General features: G+C 37.1%; 2 protein-coding genes across 3 annotated transcripts; one reads left to right on the forward strand and one right to left on the reverse strand.

Annotated features, from left to right (window-relative positions):
- Positions 1 to 1,535: 1,535 nt before the first annotated feature.
- LOC112783254 (uncharacterized) lies at positions 1,536 to 4,457 on the forward strand. 2 transcript variants are annotated; one of them, XM_025826108.2, is made up of 2 exons: positions 1,536 to 1,891; positions 2,384 to 4,457. In XM_025826108.2, exon 2 carries the CDS (start codon positions 2,454 to 2,456, stop codon positions 4,125 to 4,127), a length of 1,674 nt encoding a protein of 557 aa, XP_025681893.1. In that variant the 5' UTR covers positions 1,536 to 1,891; positions 2,384 to 2,453; the 3' UTR covers positions 4,128 to 4,457. The 2 variants fall into 2 exon arrangements, with proteins under 2 accessions (XP_025681893.1, XP_025681894.1); XM_025826109.2 differs by having other exon boundaries at positions 1,565 to 1,891; positions 2,464 to 4,457.
- Positions 4,458 to 6,578: 2,121 nt separating this feature from the next.
- Positions 6,579 to 8,488, reverse strand: LOC112783255 (uncharacterized). The gene is made up of 4 exons (XM_025826110.3): positions 8,237 to 8,488; positions 8,044 to 8,156; positions 7,705 to 7,960; positions 6,579 to 7,014 (listed from the first exon to the last, which is right to left on the reverse strand). The coding sequence occupies exons 1-4, from the start codon at positions 8,304 to 8,306 to the stop codon at positions 6,968 to 6,970; spliced, it is 486 nt and encodes a 161-aa protein (XP_025681895.1). The 5' UTR covers positions 8,307 to 8,488; the 3' UTR covers positions 6,579 to 6,967.
- Positions 8,489 to 16,103: the final 7,615 nt, after the last annotated feature.

Here is a 16,103-nt window from a genome sequence, read left to right on the forward strand (position 1 = left end):
AAACTTCTCAAAATCAGTAAGGCACCCGGATATAGGTAAACCATCCATGGACAGCCCCAACTAGTACGCTACATTCTACAGCGTGATAGTGCACTCTCCAAAGGGCATATGAAAGGTATGCGTCTCAGGACGCCACTGCTCAATAAAAGCACTGACTAAGGGCTCATCCAACCAGAACCACCTGGCGTTGAGCCTCGCCAAGTGGTACAAACCGGCCCTCTTCAGATATGGTATGATCCTGTCATGCATAGGCATGTTCTGCTGCCTCTAGACACTATATATACACCTAGTCGGCTGGAGAATATCACAGAATAAACCAAACATATAAAAAACCCAACTTTAATTAATAGTCATCTACCACATAACTACAGTTTTAATGTTTAAGCTGTGAACATACACTTCCTATTTTCTAATCACGAAATTCAATTAAAATAATAATTTAAATAATTTAAATACTATATTTTCTGATAAAAATAATAATGTAAATCTAAATTTAAATACGTTAACTAATAATAACGAAATTAAAAATAACCAAAATAACGAAAAATACAAACAACATTATACAAAATAAGTTAACTAAAAATTATAATGCTAACCTCTTCGTTTATGCTCCCGGCCACGTGCGCAACGCCGTTGAGCCTGTATAGACTGCGTGCCTCCGCCATGGTCACAACTCCTATCTCAACTCAAATCAACCAATATTCTCTCTATTCCTCTCTCTAGATTCCACTACTTCTCTCTTTAGAATAGATTTTTTTTCCAGCACAAATATAATCCACGAGACCCCTCCAGCGTATTTATAGTAATGCATAAACGCTACACCCCTCTGGCGGTTTATGCACATTTCACGCACACACGTAAACCGCAACACCCCTATCGCAGTTTATGTTCACTTCTTCTTGTACGTAATCCGCGACACCCCTGTAGCAGATTATGTGTATTCTGTAAACCGCGAGACTCCTGTCGCGGTTTACATAGATTAGGCGAAAAATACATTTTGGTATCCATTTTTCATTTTGTGCATTCTGATAAATTTTGAGTGCATTTTATTTATTATAGTATATTACCCTTATTATTATTATTATTATTATTATTATTATTATTATTATAACAAACATAGGAAATTGCATTCATTTTGGAAAATTGGGTATTGTAGGTCCTTCCTTAATCGGACAAGCAAAGGGTGAAATGGAAATATCCCAAAAATAGAAAAACAACATAATAGGAAATGGAGAAAATCTAGGATATTGTAGTAATTGTGTTACAATTTAAAATTTACAAGAGCCTTACAAGGTTAATGGAATGAGAAATTTGTAGAGGACATTAATTTTTAATATTTTGAGTAATTAGTATAAAAATTAAATTATTTTTAATTAATAAAATTTATTAATTTATGTATATAAATTTTAAAAAAATAAATAAAAATTATAATAATATATATATATATATATATATAAATTATAACTAATTAAATAATAATAAAAAATAATAATATTTATTAGCTATATAACATTGTTATAGTAAAATTTTTCAATAAAATAAATGAAGTCCTCACACAAGTCGCAACAACATCATCATCATCATCTCATTCTTCTCTTTTTCTTTTTCTTTTCTCTTTTGAGGAAGGTGGCAACCGGTGACCACCAGCACTCACTTTTTGACAATGTTGAACAACCAAAATCCCAAAACCAATCTCCTTTCTTCAATTTTCTTTTGTTTTTTCTGTTGTCACGTCAAATTTGATTCTTCTCTTCTTTCCTACCTTTCATTACTTAGAATTTTGATTCCGTTCTTCCTTTCGGGAACTTTTTTCTAACTTATGTAGCCATACATGGCGGAATCTCTTGCATCCAACGCATTCTTCATTTTGCATTGCCGCGTCGGCGATTAGGTATGTCTGTCTAACTCACTTTCCATGAACTCCTTCATCTCCATTTTTTGTTTTGTTATTATTTTCTTAATTTTAATTTTTATCATATTATTCTGTTATTTGGCATAATTTAATTTCCAGGTTTATATGATGATGCCTCTCATGCAATTTTATTCTTGAGATGGGGGGTTTGAGTTTTTTTTTTTTTTTTTTTTAAATTGTTCTGTGAGATGAATTGGTTGGTAACTATTGGAATTTGGATTTTTTTCACTTTTCAGTAGCTTCTAGTTCCTAGTTTGTAAATTATAAATCATTAATTTTGATAGGTAATAAGTTTATAAAGTAATCAGTTTATAATTGTTGTTGCATGAGGAATGCAATCAGGGCCTTCATTTTTAATTTGCTTGGGCCTTGAATAATAAATACCACTTTGCTTGTTGCTTTTGAGTTGATCATAGGGAATTTGTTATTGATTGGAAATCTGAAAACAGATTGTTATTTATGTCTCTGCAGTAACTGTTTTGTACCTTTAACATATTGATGATGGTGTTTGATTGCGAAAGCTCATAGTTTTCTATCAACAATGGTTTTAGTTGATAATAACGGGATTGGGAATACCGGGAATGATGAAACTGCGGAATCTAGTAGGAGTAAAATGGAGTTTGCTTCAGTTGATCTTGCAACTTCACAACAGACAATTCTGAACAGTGAAAATCCTCAGGGAAAGTTCGAAGGCACTGTCTCTAGTTCCCTTTCATGCTGGATCAAGTCCCTAAAATTTGGTTCTGCATCTGCCAAATTAAAACGGCTCACTTCCGACAGAGATCAGATTTCACAATCTGTACCTGCTCCTAGTTCTCATGGCATGAGATCACGATTCAGTAACATGTTTGGTCAGAAACTCGGTTGGGGTTCCGTCAAGAAGGTGTGCATGGAATGGATTAAAAATCCAATGAATATGGCCCTTTTCTTTTGGATAGCCTGTGTTGCTGTCTCGGGTGCAATTCTGTTCCTTGTGATGACAGGCATGTTGAATAATGTGTTGACAAGAAAATCTCAGAGAAATGCATGGTTTGAAGTAAACAATCAAATACTCAATGCACTTTTTACGCTTATGTGTTTGTACCAACATCCGAAGCGGTTCTACCACCTTTTTCTTTTGTGTAGATGGAGGCCGAACGACATCTCTAGGTTGCGAAAGATATACTGCAAAAATGGGACTTATAAGCCGAATGAGTGGGTGCACATGATGGTAGTGGTCATTCTCCTTCATGTGAATTGTCTTTCTCAATATGCACTCTGTGGTCTAAACTTGGGGTATAAAAGGTCTGAGAGGCCTGTCATAGGAGTTGGAATATGTGTATCTTTTTCAATTGCTACGCCAGCAATTGCAGGTTTGTACATCATTCTTAGCCCACTTGGGAAGGACTATGATTGCGAGATTGATGAAGAAGCACAGATTCAAACTACATTTTCTCAAAGGCAAGAGCAATTGAGAGAGAACGCACACGAGAAAATATATTCATTTGCATCCAAGGATCAAGAAAAGATTATTGAAGATAGACCAAAGTGGAATGGAGGAATTTTTGACATTTGGGACGATATTTCTCTGGCATATCTCTCACTTTTTTGCACTTTCTGTGTCTTTGGGTGGAATATGGAGAGACTTGGATTCGGAAACATGTATGTTCATATTGCCACTTTTATTCTGTTTTGCATTGCACCTTTCTGGATTTTCACATTGGCTGCTGTTAATATTGATGATGATAAAGTTAGACAAGGTCTTGTGGCCATTGGAATCATCCTTTGTTTTTTGGGTTTACTGTATGGTGGATTTTGGAGGATCCGAATGAGAAAGAGGTTCAATTTGCCTGCCTATAAATTCTGTTTTGGTAAACCTTCAGTTTCCGATTGCACTCTTTGGTTTTGTTGTTGGTGGTGCACCCTAGCCCAAGAATTGCGAACTGCAAATAGCTATGATCTTGTTGTAGACGATGAATTCTGCAGGAAAGAAGTTGATACCGACCAACCATCGGCAATTTTGCCCTTGGTTTGTGAAGATGTAGCATCAACCAAATCCGGCACGAGTTCTCCTAAGGGTAACAACTCTTCTCATCTTATGATAGAAACATCTAGACCTCTTAGTTCAAATAACGCCTCAAATGAATATTACAGTTCGAGTAGGTCTCTATCCCTTGTAGAAAATGTAATAATGAATCCACCAACTCAATCAATAATTGAAAGGGAAGCTCCTTAGTCCCTAAGAATGGTAAAAACAGGGGTGGGGGAATGATTATTCTTTGCTTGCTACTTGTAGTTGACATCATTTGTGGAGTTCTAATTTTCTGCAAATGTTTGGGGCTAAACTGCTAATCCCACTGGAAACCATGGTTTTGCTCTCAAGTTACATATGTCGTCCATTTCCCTTAGGATGTAAATTTTTAGTTAAATCTGTCACAATTTCCATTTAATTTTGAGTAGACATTTCTGAGTGACTATGGAGTCCTTTTTTTACTTTTTTTTTTTTTTGTTTCTTCTCTTCAAGAAAATTATATCAAATGAAATACATAATAAGGATTGATTGTCATGTTTGAATTTTCATATGATTAATTGTTATAATTTCTTTGGTGAACTAATATACAATGTATAATTCTGTTTCACTTCAGCTCCTCAAGTAACCCTAGCTTCTCCATTGAGCCACACTTTTAATTCATAGATTTTTAGATTTTTTTAGATTGTTCAATACACACTCGATCCATATAAAAGGGAGAATAGACAAAATAATATCCTATGGTTGGTTAAACATTTTCCCTTGCCATTGCCATCAAGGAACAATAAGTAACCCCCACAGAATATTACCACATATCCTCGACATGAAATAAACATGCAAAACAAAACATTTTCATTACTTTACATTCCAACCCAGCTACACATGCCTCTCCTATGATCACCAAGCTTTTATATCTCGAGAAATTCTAGATGACCACCAGAATTTATTGTTTTTGACTATCACTTTTAACCATCAATCTAATTTCTTTAATCTAGTGATCCAACAACAAATTTTAATCCACACTTTTAAACATTAATAACTAAGTGATGGCCAAAAATAATAAATTTTGATGGCTTTCTAGCATTCCTCTTTATATCCCTTTTCCATGCCTTAACCCTCTCCCATGCCATATTCTTCTTGTTCCCAACAGACCCAGAGGCTGTTATTAGCCATTGCCATTTGCTTCCCATTTTCCCTCTCTTTCAACTCATTGGCGCCAGTGTTTAAAAAAAATGGCAATGGCAGCGCCATGGCATTTATGTGGTGGCGGATTTTGGCCTCGCCGGCATAAGGAGGTCGCCGCAATGTGGTTTTCACGGCAGGCGAAAAGGCAGCCGCAATTGCGGTGGCGCCATGGCGGAACGCCATACGCCCATACATATGGCGGAAATATAGGGTTTCTACGGATTTTTTAAAAAAATCTAAGGGTAATTGGGTAAATTAGACAACCCTAAGTGATACCAATAACCCTAATTATTCAAAAACTCCCTCACTGTTCTCTGCGCCTCTTCTTCACGTGAAAACTCTTCTCCCTCTCTGTTCTCTGTGCATCTCGTCACTGTCGATTGTCAATGCCGCCTGTCGCCGGTCGCTACTGATCGTCGCCGCCCTCATCACCACAGTCGTTCCTTGCTGCCGCTGCGAACCACCGTTCCTCTTTCTCTGGTTCGTAGTTTCTTGCATATTATTTTTTTTGTTCAGTTCATTATCTCCCTCTCTTCCAAATTTTTCTCCAATTTTTTTTTTTCGTTTAGTTCACTATGTATACTTCCAAACAAGCCCCTGATTCTAATACACTTACCCCTGATTCTAATGAGACAATGGCTTTGGACTTTCTTTTAAGTTTTTAGTTTTTATGTTCTATGTCTTATGTTTATTTGCTAAATTTGCTACTATATTTACTCATTTTGCTACATTAATTAGTTGTCTTATGACTAGAAAAATGATTATATAGATTAGATTTTATAGTTTATTATATTTATATATGCATTTTTTAGGTAATCCATCATTTTCCATGATGCCATCTGTCATAATTTTTTGGCGGATTTTGGCTCACTGCCATGAGCCGTCATCCGCACTCAAAAACTATGATTGGCGCTCCCATACATCAAGCATATGATTCGGAGTATTTTAATCATACTATGTGTTGTTCCTTAGAAACCTTAACTCCCAAAGATGTTTCTTTATTACCTTTAAACCACTCAATAATATTCAATAAAAAATTGCAACGTCTTTTCCAGACCATCAAGCACAGCCTCTCCCTTTGATTTTTCTAATACCACCTCACCTATATAACAACACCACCCTCCACCTTCTACTTTTGTTAAGTATTCACCCACGGCGTGCTTTTTTATTATGGAATTATATATAACACATAACCACTATATCCATTTACTCTCATATTCTATTTGAGTTGGTCTTACTTGCCCGCCTCTCTTCATCCTCTCCAATATACGCGCCATTTAGGGATGGTAAAACTCTTCGAGATGCGGGGATCCCTACAAGGACTGTAGAAATTCGAATAGAAATCCGACTGTGAAGAATTTTTTTCGCAGGAATAAAAACGGAGGCAAAATTCTCCTGAGACAGGCGCAGGGACCCGGAGCATTAATTCCCACCCCGTCCCCGCTAATTCCCGAATTTCATGAATTTACTTAATTATCTTTAATAATTTATTTCTCATATATTTATTAGTCATTTAACATGCCATATATATAGAGAGAGAAACCCAAAATTCATAATCCTCATTTATATTATAACCTTTCTTCAATTCATAGATCTCTAGCGTTTTTCATACTCCATCCAAATCCCTAGCGTCTTTCTTACTCCATTCAACCTCTCTGTAGCCACTCCCTTGCCACTCTCACGTCTCATTGCATTGTCACCGCCTCACTGTTCCATCACTCTCACCATGTCGTTCTCTATATTCATGGCGTTCTTTTCCACAACTCTGTTCGCCACTCTCACGTCTCATTGCATTGTCACCTCTCACCGTTCCATCACCCTCACCGTATCGTTGTTCATTCTCCTATTCGCTGCCACATCCTCTACCTCGTCCACTGCTCTGTGCTCTGACTCGTCGTGGCGTCCCCCACTGCGTCATTTTGAAAAAAATCACCATCTTGTCATTTAGACTGTATAAAAAATCACCATCTTGCTGGTTTTGTATAGAATGGATACTTTCAGCTCTATTCCTATAGAAATTAATAATTAGTCATAACTATCAGAGAGGCAGGAAATGGGACCCAAGAGAACAATATTCTCCGGCGGCGAAGAACGGGGACGGAGATGGGGAGCAGGGAGGCATCCCCCGCCCTGCCCCGTTGACATCCCTAACGCCATTGATTTACATGAACCTTAATCAGTTTCTAGGCACTCTCTAATCCCATTGTTTCATTTTAAAAAAATTTCATGTTCTTACTCTTCTAAATAGGTCTCACAATAGAAAAAACACCATTTTAATCCTTAGATTTTTAGAAAGTATAATATTATGAACAAAGTTCAATTTATTTTACATGTAACTTGAAAGCTTCTAAATCTCAAGTTTGTCCGATTTTCTATCTAATTTTGAGTAAATATTTCATGGCATCAATAGAGTTAACTTTGGATAAAACAATGTTTACAAGGGTGAAAGGCTGAGAGCAGGATACCGGGAACAATTTGAGTACAAAATTGTTATGATTAACAACGATTTTAAACATGCACAATCAACAACTATTGCTATTGCATAAGTTGAATCAAGAGGATTAGGATGATTAAATTTGAGATGAGGCTTGAATAGTACTCAGAAGATGTTCAATTCTGTATTTCATAAGAGGCTGCCCTTTTCTGGTCTTCTTAAGCATTTTGTCACGCAGAGCTTTTCTCCTGGCTTGGGCTTCTTCTCTCTCTTCCTTCTTTGCCATCATGGCTGCTTCTCTTTCCATTCTTTCTCTCTCTTTCTCTTCATGCTTCTTCCTGTACAATTCTTCCAAACAATACTTTTTCTTCCGCCTCCTCTCACTATCGCACTTATCCTCTTTCATCTCAGCACTGCTATTCTGCACCATCAAATAGAAAATTGAAATTAATGGATTCAACTATTAGAATCTTGACCTATAACAGTTATGATATATCGAAGAACCTCAATCATCAGTTTCTGTGTCGAGAAACGATCGCTTTGCTCCGTTTGATGCTTTAACATCTTCTTAAACTTCTTTACATTCTTGGCATTCTTATAGAATTCTTTTTGCTTCTCTGAACAAACAAACAACACCTAAATCACACTGCTTCATCCTCTGTTACAATATAAAATTCAAGATTGAGAAGTGGCATACTTATGAGAGCAGGGTTGTAGTGGCTTTTATCAGATTTCAGGTTGACGGAATAATTCTTCCTCTTCCTCATCCTCTCGTTGACTCCCTCGTTCTTCTTCGTTGTGGTCTGTGGAATGGGAGAACAAACTGAAAAGCGGAAACCCTAATTTACAGAAGATCAATTTCTCTTGATCTATTGGATTGGGGTCCGATGCTAACATAAAGAGTACAAGACAAAAAGAAAAAGGCCAAGTATAATGCCGGTCGTGATACAACTGGGTCGGGTTTGACTCATTGGCCCAATACAGGTCCAAGATGGCAATGCCTTAAACTATTGTGATATGTGAACATTACAACGCCCAGTCCAAAAAAAATTACCACGCAAAAAATATTTTATCCTAATAGTCCTTCAAGAAAATGATATGAAATGAAACACATGTAAAATAACGAGTAAATGGTTAAATTAGTTTCTAAAAGATCATTCGGTTTTTAAATTGGATTCCGAATAATTTTTTGATCAAATTCATCTTTTAAAGATTTTAAATTAATCATATTAGTCCTTCCGTCACTTTATTTGTTGATGGTGTCAAAATTTGACACGTTAAGTGACACCCCAACACACATTTAGGAGTCTTAATTAACCATTAACATGATTAATTTATGAAATTAGATCAAATCAACCCAAAATTGAGAGATTCCAATACTTCAAGTCATAGTTGTTAGAACTGAACCGGTGATCGAACCGGTCAGACTACTGGGTCACTGGATCACTGGTTCAACCGGTGGGTCACGGGTTGAACCGGTTAATCCGGTCCCACTTGTTTACAATGGCCCCATGCAGGATCATTTGTTCCTCTGTTATTATTTTTTTGGGTTCTAATTGTTGGATCAGGAGTTGATCTTTGTTCCTAAGAAGTTAGTGTTTCTGATGGTGTATTTGATGAAGCCATCCTAAATTCCTAATCAACCAGGACTAAATGACTAAATGACTAATCAACAATCTAACAACAATAGATATTCAACAAACTGAACAGAAATCAAACATAAATCAACAACCAAGAAAGATCAAAATCAAACAGAAATCAAATAGAATAATCAACAATCTAAATTCTAACAGAAATCAAACAGAAATCAACATACATAATCACTAATCATTAATCAACAATCTAGAATAACTTAAAAAAATAAAAACTTAAAAATACATACCAGGAGGGACGAGCAGAGAAGACAGTTGACGAGCAGGAGGCGATGAGCAGAGAAGATCAGAAGCGAGACTGAGGGAGGCCGGAGGCGACGACTGACGAGCAGGAGGCAACGAACAGAGAAGATCAGAAGAGGGACTGAGGGAGACCGAAGGCGACGACTGACGAGCAAGAGGCGATGAGCAGAGAAGAGGGACTGAGGGAGACCGGAGGCGACGACTGACGAGCAGGAGGCGACGAGCAGTAGGCGACGAGCAGTAGGCGACGAGCAGTAGGCGACTTCAATCTTCGATGGAGGTGCTTCTGGGCTGTTGTGGGTGGCGCACTGTGACGGTTGTCTCCTGCGACGATGGTGAGCCGGGTGAGGTGGCTGAACGGGTCTCTCTCACACTCTCTGTCTCAGGTGGAAGGTGGTCTCTCATGGAGTCATGGCCAAAAGGTTTAGGATTTGGGAAGGGAAACAGGGAAAGGGGACAATGGAGCCAGCTAGGGTTTCAGTTTCAGTTCAGCAGTTCTTTACTTAGGTTTTTTTTTTTAATTTTAAAGGAAACGACGTCATTTCAAGGGAATTAAAAAAGGAAAAAAGAGTTCGAATCGGTCCAGGTTAAATGAAACCCGCCGGTTCACCGGTTTTGGTCAAATTTGGCCGGTTCACTTCCTTGTCCGGTCAAGAAGCTCACCCGGACCGGTTAGGTCACCGGTTCGGTCCGGTTCCGACAACACTGCTTCAAGTTCTCCCTTTAATTAGGTTTTAATTTGATTTAATTCCATAGATTTATTATGTTAATAATCAATTAAGACTCCTAGATGTGTGTGGGATGTCACTTAATATATCACATTAGCAAATTTTGACACCATAAATAAACAAAGTGACAGAAGGACTAACATGACTAATTTAAAATCTTTAAAGGACGAATTTGATTAAAAAAATCTTTTAAGAATCAATTTAAAGAATGAGTGATCTTTTAGAGATTAATTTGACTATTTACTCGTAAAATAATTATAGTGAATTTTATTTCCTTTATGATTGTTTACTACAAATTAGAGTATAAAATATAGAACAAGGATTGATTATCAGGTTTAAATTTTCATATGAATGCTTGTTGTAGTTTCTCAGCTTAACTAATAATGTTTAGTTCTGTTTTCTATCCAATCCAAGATGTTCCACTTCAGCTCTTTAGGTAACTCAAGCTTCTAAATCTCAAGTCTTATTTTAAAATTAAGGAAACTTAAGAACATGTTTTTGTATGAGATTACAACCAGAGTCGAATTTTAATGTATAAATTTATAAAGAGAATTGATTCATTAAAGTTTTGAATTTCCCATACTTATAGACAATTTAAATTTGTTGATTGCTTTTAATTGCTTAATCAATTAATTGATGATTTTCCTCCACCCAAACATGATTGATAAAAATGATTATCTTTTTTATTTTTATCAAAGATAGGAGACTCAAACCCGCAATCTCTTAATTGAACAACCTTTTAATTAAGTATAAAAAGACTATACTATTTGAACTATAATTCATTAGCATAAAAATGATTATCTTACTTTTAATAATAGATGAGATATGCATCTGTGACAATTTGTGGAAATTTATTTTTAGTGCAAGATGACATTACAATTAACAAAATGTTCAGTTATATAATATTGACCGAGCAATTAAAAAACATATAAACTTGTCCCCATTGATGAAAACAATTTTAGAAGTGACATGCCTTGGTGTTGGAACCATTACTAGAATATAGTAGTGGGTTATGGGTTTCTTCACATGACATTTAAATTCAATGTCCATAATTGGAAAGCTACGGGAATTTAATTTACCTGTCTTTTTGTTGCTTTGTTGGTGTGTTTGTTTCTTTAAGTGTCTGAATGTTTGGATTGGCATCAGAAAGAAATAATCTTTTGAATATGGAAAAGTATAGGTAAGTAATGAAAATATTAAATAATGTAAATAATAGATATATCAGATATTTATTTTATTAATGTACGGATGGTTATTTTAATAATAAAATTTAAAAGGTTAATTTAGAGATGTAGTGTGTTTTTATTTGATTAGTGATTGTTCATATTGTTCAACAAAGTCATTGTCTCCCTAGCATTCCCCTTTGAATATTAATAAGATTTTGGGAGTCTGATCATTGCAAATGCTAATTTTTTTTTGCATATGACACTAAGTTTCGTGTAACGCTGGGTTATGGAATTTAGAGGAGTTTTATACTGTTGTGACGGTGTTTAGGTGATGGGAAGAAATCAAACGGTTCGATTTATTACAGTTGAGAGGGGATACAAATTGGACCGTTCGATTTGTGGTTGATGGATGGTTGTGTAAAGAAATCGGACCCACCGATTTCATGCATTGATGTTCAATTTTTTTTTGCCCAAAGAAATCGGACCCAGCGATTTCTTTGCTGTAGGAAAAAAATTTCGCAGGCCACTCAAATTGGACCCAGCGATTTCTGGGTTTCCTTTTTTTTTTTTGGGCGGGTCGTTCACTAATCGGACAATCCAATTTTATTGTTTAAAAAAATTTGAATCACCATGAAAGAGGTTGGACGGTCCGATTTGAGTTTAATATATATATATATATACCCAACCCAAGCTGAGCAGCCCACTTCATCTTCCTCTTCTCCCGATCTCCAAATCTCCGAAGCTCACCTCTGTCTTTCTCTTCTTCTCCATTATCATAGATGATAGAGTAAGATTAAAAGTGTATTATCATGACCAAATTTTGTTACAAACATCTGAAGAAGTAAAATTTGTGTGTGAAAATTCATTACATATTATAATTCCTTTCACACTGTCATATGAAGAATTAAAAGGTGTGATTTGCGAGAAGATGGATTCTCAAATATCTAGGGGAGTGTCATGTATTCTGTACAAATATCCTATATCTGTCTTTGATGGGTTCGTTCAATTTCAAACGAAATACATGACCGATGAAGCGAGCATGCAAGAAATGTTTTTAGTGTATCTTGAAAGTCGGTCCCAAATATCGTTCATCGAACTATATATTGAGTTCCAGTAATCTGCAGCAGACCGAGATATTGAATTGGAAGATTACAATAGTGATAGTGAGGAAGAGTTTGAAAGTAACTATGAGGTCGTTGATTCGTGTATAGACAAAGATCAAGCTGACGATGCTATAGTGGCGGATGTGACGGATGTGGCAAATGCACTAGCAAACCAGCAGCCGTTTGTGGAGCCGACTTTCATGCGATCGTTGGATTTGGAGGCCATGCATGCACCGAAGTTTCCTCAATATGTAAATGCAGGTACGTCATAATTTTAAATAATGACTTGTTAAATTATGATTTGTGCATATGTTTTGAGTTTGATACAAATATTTAAGACAACGGTAAATAGGCAAAAATATAGCATATAATTAGTAATGATTTAAGGTTTAATTATCAATTAAACATGTATGTTGAAAAATTTAATATTTTGCATTCTTGTGTTATTATTAATTTATTAAATATCATTTGATAACGTAGTTAATAATTATATTAACTTTTGATTGATTTATTATTGATTTATAGATCATAGATTTTATTAATTCGACACGTATTTATGAATTATTTATTGAAATATAAAATTTGTGACGTGATTGCAGCAGAGCTTCCTGTTATGACGGATGGTGAATTTACCGTGGGAATAGAATTCAGTTCTAAAGAGGCAGTAATTAAGACAATGAAAGATTATACCATCTGTAGAGGTGTAGATTATTGGGTGTATGAGTCAGAATCGACAACATTCTATGCTAAATGCACCCAGTATGGCGCAGACTGTGATTGGTTGATCAGGGTGAGCAAAATGTCCAGGAAGTACTGTTGGGAGATAAGGAGGTACAATGGTAGTCACACCTGTACTAGGGCCACCGTTTCTCAAGATCATTCGAAACTGGATTCCAACACAATTGCAGAAGCAATAAAGCCATTGGTAGAAGTTGACCCGTCCATAAAGGTGAAATCAGTGATTGCGAAAGTATAGTCGAAGTTTAATTACACCATAAGTTATCGCAAAGCATGGTTGGCAAAACAGAAGGCAGTGGAGTCAATTTTTTGAGGTTGGGAAGCTTCGTACGAAGCTTTGCCGATATGGTTTGAGGACATGTGTCACAAGGAGTCATCCGCAGTCGTTCATTTTGAGACAATGCTTGCGTATTATGGGGGAAGACTTGGTTCCTAATATTTGTGTATTACACCGAGTCTTCTGGAGTTATTACCCTTGTATTAGAGCATTCAAACATTGCAAGCCAATAGTGCAGGTAGACGGAACTCATTTGTATGGAAAATATAAGGGTTATTTGTTGGTTGCAGTTTCACAGGATGGCAATAACAATATCGTACCTATTGCATTTGCGATAGTTGAGGGAGATACATCTGATGCTTTGCATGTTTTTTCTTAGTAACTTGTGACAACATATTGTGACATGTGATGGTGTGGGTCTGATCTCCGATCGGCACGATTCCATCAGGTCAGCTATTGATCGTAGTAACGGAGCTTGGTCTCCTCCCAGAGCATTCCACATATTTTGTATCAGACGCATAGAGTCCAACTTCTTGAGGAAGTTCAAGGTTCCGTATCTACAGAAGCTTATCGTCAATATCGATATGATAGTTACTATTACAGTTATTCTTAAACCCAGTTATTATGATGAACGTTGTTTATAGTGGGTCTTTTTTATTGACAGGATACTCGGGAACAGTTCGCGAGTACGAAACGCGTTATCAGCGTTTACGCGAGCGGGGTGAGACTTATACCAACTGGTTGGATCATATTCCACGTGAGAAGTATGCTTTAGCATTTGATGGGGGATATCGATGGGGTCATATGACAACCAATCTAGTGGAATGCATCAACTCGGTACTGAAAGGGGCTCGCAATCTTCCAATCACTGCACTTGTTAAGGCAATGTTTTACAAGCTTAATGAATTGTTCACCCGAAAAAGAGTCGAGGCTGAGGCTCGCATTAATGAAGGACATGTGTTCTCTGAGCTTGTAACCTCCAAATTGCATGCGAATCAGCGGGCAGCGGGTAACATCCAAGTTAGTTGCTTTGACCGATAGAATAAGGTATTTGAAGTGCGTGAGTGTCCCAGTGGTGTGGAGTATGCAGTGGACCTCCTTCGACAACGGTGTGACTGTGGTGAATTTCAGGTAGATCGGCTTCCGTATCGACATGTGTTTGCTTGTTGTGCAAACCAACGACTAGATTGGCAACTGTATGTTCATGATGTTTACAAAATGGACCAAGTTTGACGAGTGTACAGGGCCAAGTTTAGGCCACTAGGGAATCTCACAACATGGCCTGTTTATCATGGACTTCGATTCGTAGGTAATCCGTTCCTCAGACCGGTATCCAAAGGTCGGCCAAGGATTACCCGTTTCTTGAATGGGATGGACACTCGGATGTTGCGTGGTCTTAGGCGATGCAAGCAATGCGGGGCCGAGGGCCACAGCCGTAGTAGATGTCATCAACGTGGTGGTGCAAGTGCAGGTGCGACCACCCAATAGAGCTCCAGCCAAGTTTCTCATTCGAGTTATTGTATGACTTTCAATATTTTATATATTGTATGACTTTCGTGTGTGATGTTATTGTATGACTTTGGGGGTTTCATATACTGAAAATTTAATGTGAGTGCTGATGAAAGGTAAAGTAGCATAGTTAATGACATAAAGTCCACTAAATAAATAAGTCCAATACACATTCCAAATAATTAAGTCTAATACACATTCTAGATAGTTAAACAAACCGGTTACAGTAAGCAACAAACACATTCTAAATAAATAAGTCCAATACACATTCTAAATAGTTCAACAAACCGGAAACAATAAGCAACAAACACATTCTAAATAAATAAGTCCAATCTACACACATCATTTTCTCATCGCCAATTTTACATCTTTGTATAATTTCTTGTATTTCTTTGCAACCCGGTTAATAGCAGACGGGGTATATCGATTAGCGCTCCGACATGGGGGATCAGTTCTAAGGTTGTATCCTTTTCCTTTTTCGCAAGTGGTTGTACCTAAGAAAACATTCAATAACCAACTAATCAAACCACACTTACAAGGAAGTTACTTTACCGACTAATCAAACAAAACAAATAAGGAAGTTACTTTACCAACTAATAAAGAAATTATTTTACCAGTTTAGCCAATAAATTATTTTTACCTGTACTAGGTGTTGGACCATCACCGTCCTCATCATCAGCATCATCCGCATCCTCATCCTCATCGTCGTCGTCATCCTCGTCCTCATCCTCATCCTCATCCTCATCCCCGTCCGGATGGTCAACCAGATAGTCATCAGCCTCATCATCAACTGCCTGGTTGCTCTCCTGAATTAGACCCATCAGAATACGATGTGGATTTCCGCTCTGTATGATCCCTCTGGCATCATCACCCCTACTCGAGTCAACAGAAAGTCTACCTCCGGAATTATCAGAGGAAGTGCGCTGTCGAGGTCTTGTATCCAATGACAATCTACCTGGAGCAATCCCACTCGGTTGGGCCCTCTGGTCGGTGGAAATGTCTCTGTAACCTGGATGTGAGTAACCTGGCACAGGAGCCATGAATCCAAGCAGCTGGCTAAACGAACATTCTTCACCTGATTCTTGGTGCGGGACACTCCAATATTGTTGATGTACTAGATATGGTGGTGTGAAATAATCCGCAGAATG

This window comes from Arachis hypogaea, chromosome 20 (assembly GCF_003086295.3).
Source record: "Arachis hypogaea cultivar Tifrunner chromosome 20, arahy.Tifrunner.gnm2.J5K5, whole genome shotgun sequence".
Classification (NCBI taxonomy): Eukaryota; Viridiplantae; Streptophyta; class Magnoliopsida; order Fabales; family Fabaceae; genus Arachis; species Arachis hypogaea.

What these genes read in the sequence shown, in the direction of transcription:
- LOC112783254 (XM_025826108.2), top strand. Translation starts at nt 2,454, where the DNA reads ATGGTTTTAGTTGATAATAACGGGATTGGGAATACCGGGAATGATGAA.
- LOC112783255 (XM_025826110.3), bottom strand. Translation starts at nt 8,306, where the DNA reads ATGAGGAAGAGGAAGAATTATTCCGTCAACCTGAAATCTGATAAAAGC. An exon ending in CTACAACCCTGCTCTCATAA is followed by an intron (nt 8,157 to 8,236) that starts GTATGCCACTTC and finishes TTGTTTGTTCAG; the next exon opens with AGAAGCAAAAAGAATTCTAT. An exon ending in CACAGAAACTGATGATTGAG is followed by an intron (nt 7,961 to 8,043) that starts GTTCTTCGATAT and finishes TTGATGGTGCAG; the next exon opens with AATAGCAGTGCTGAGATGAA.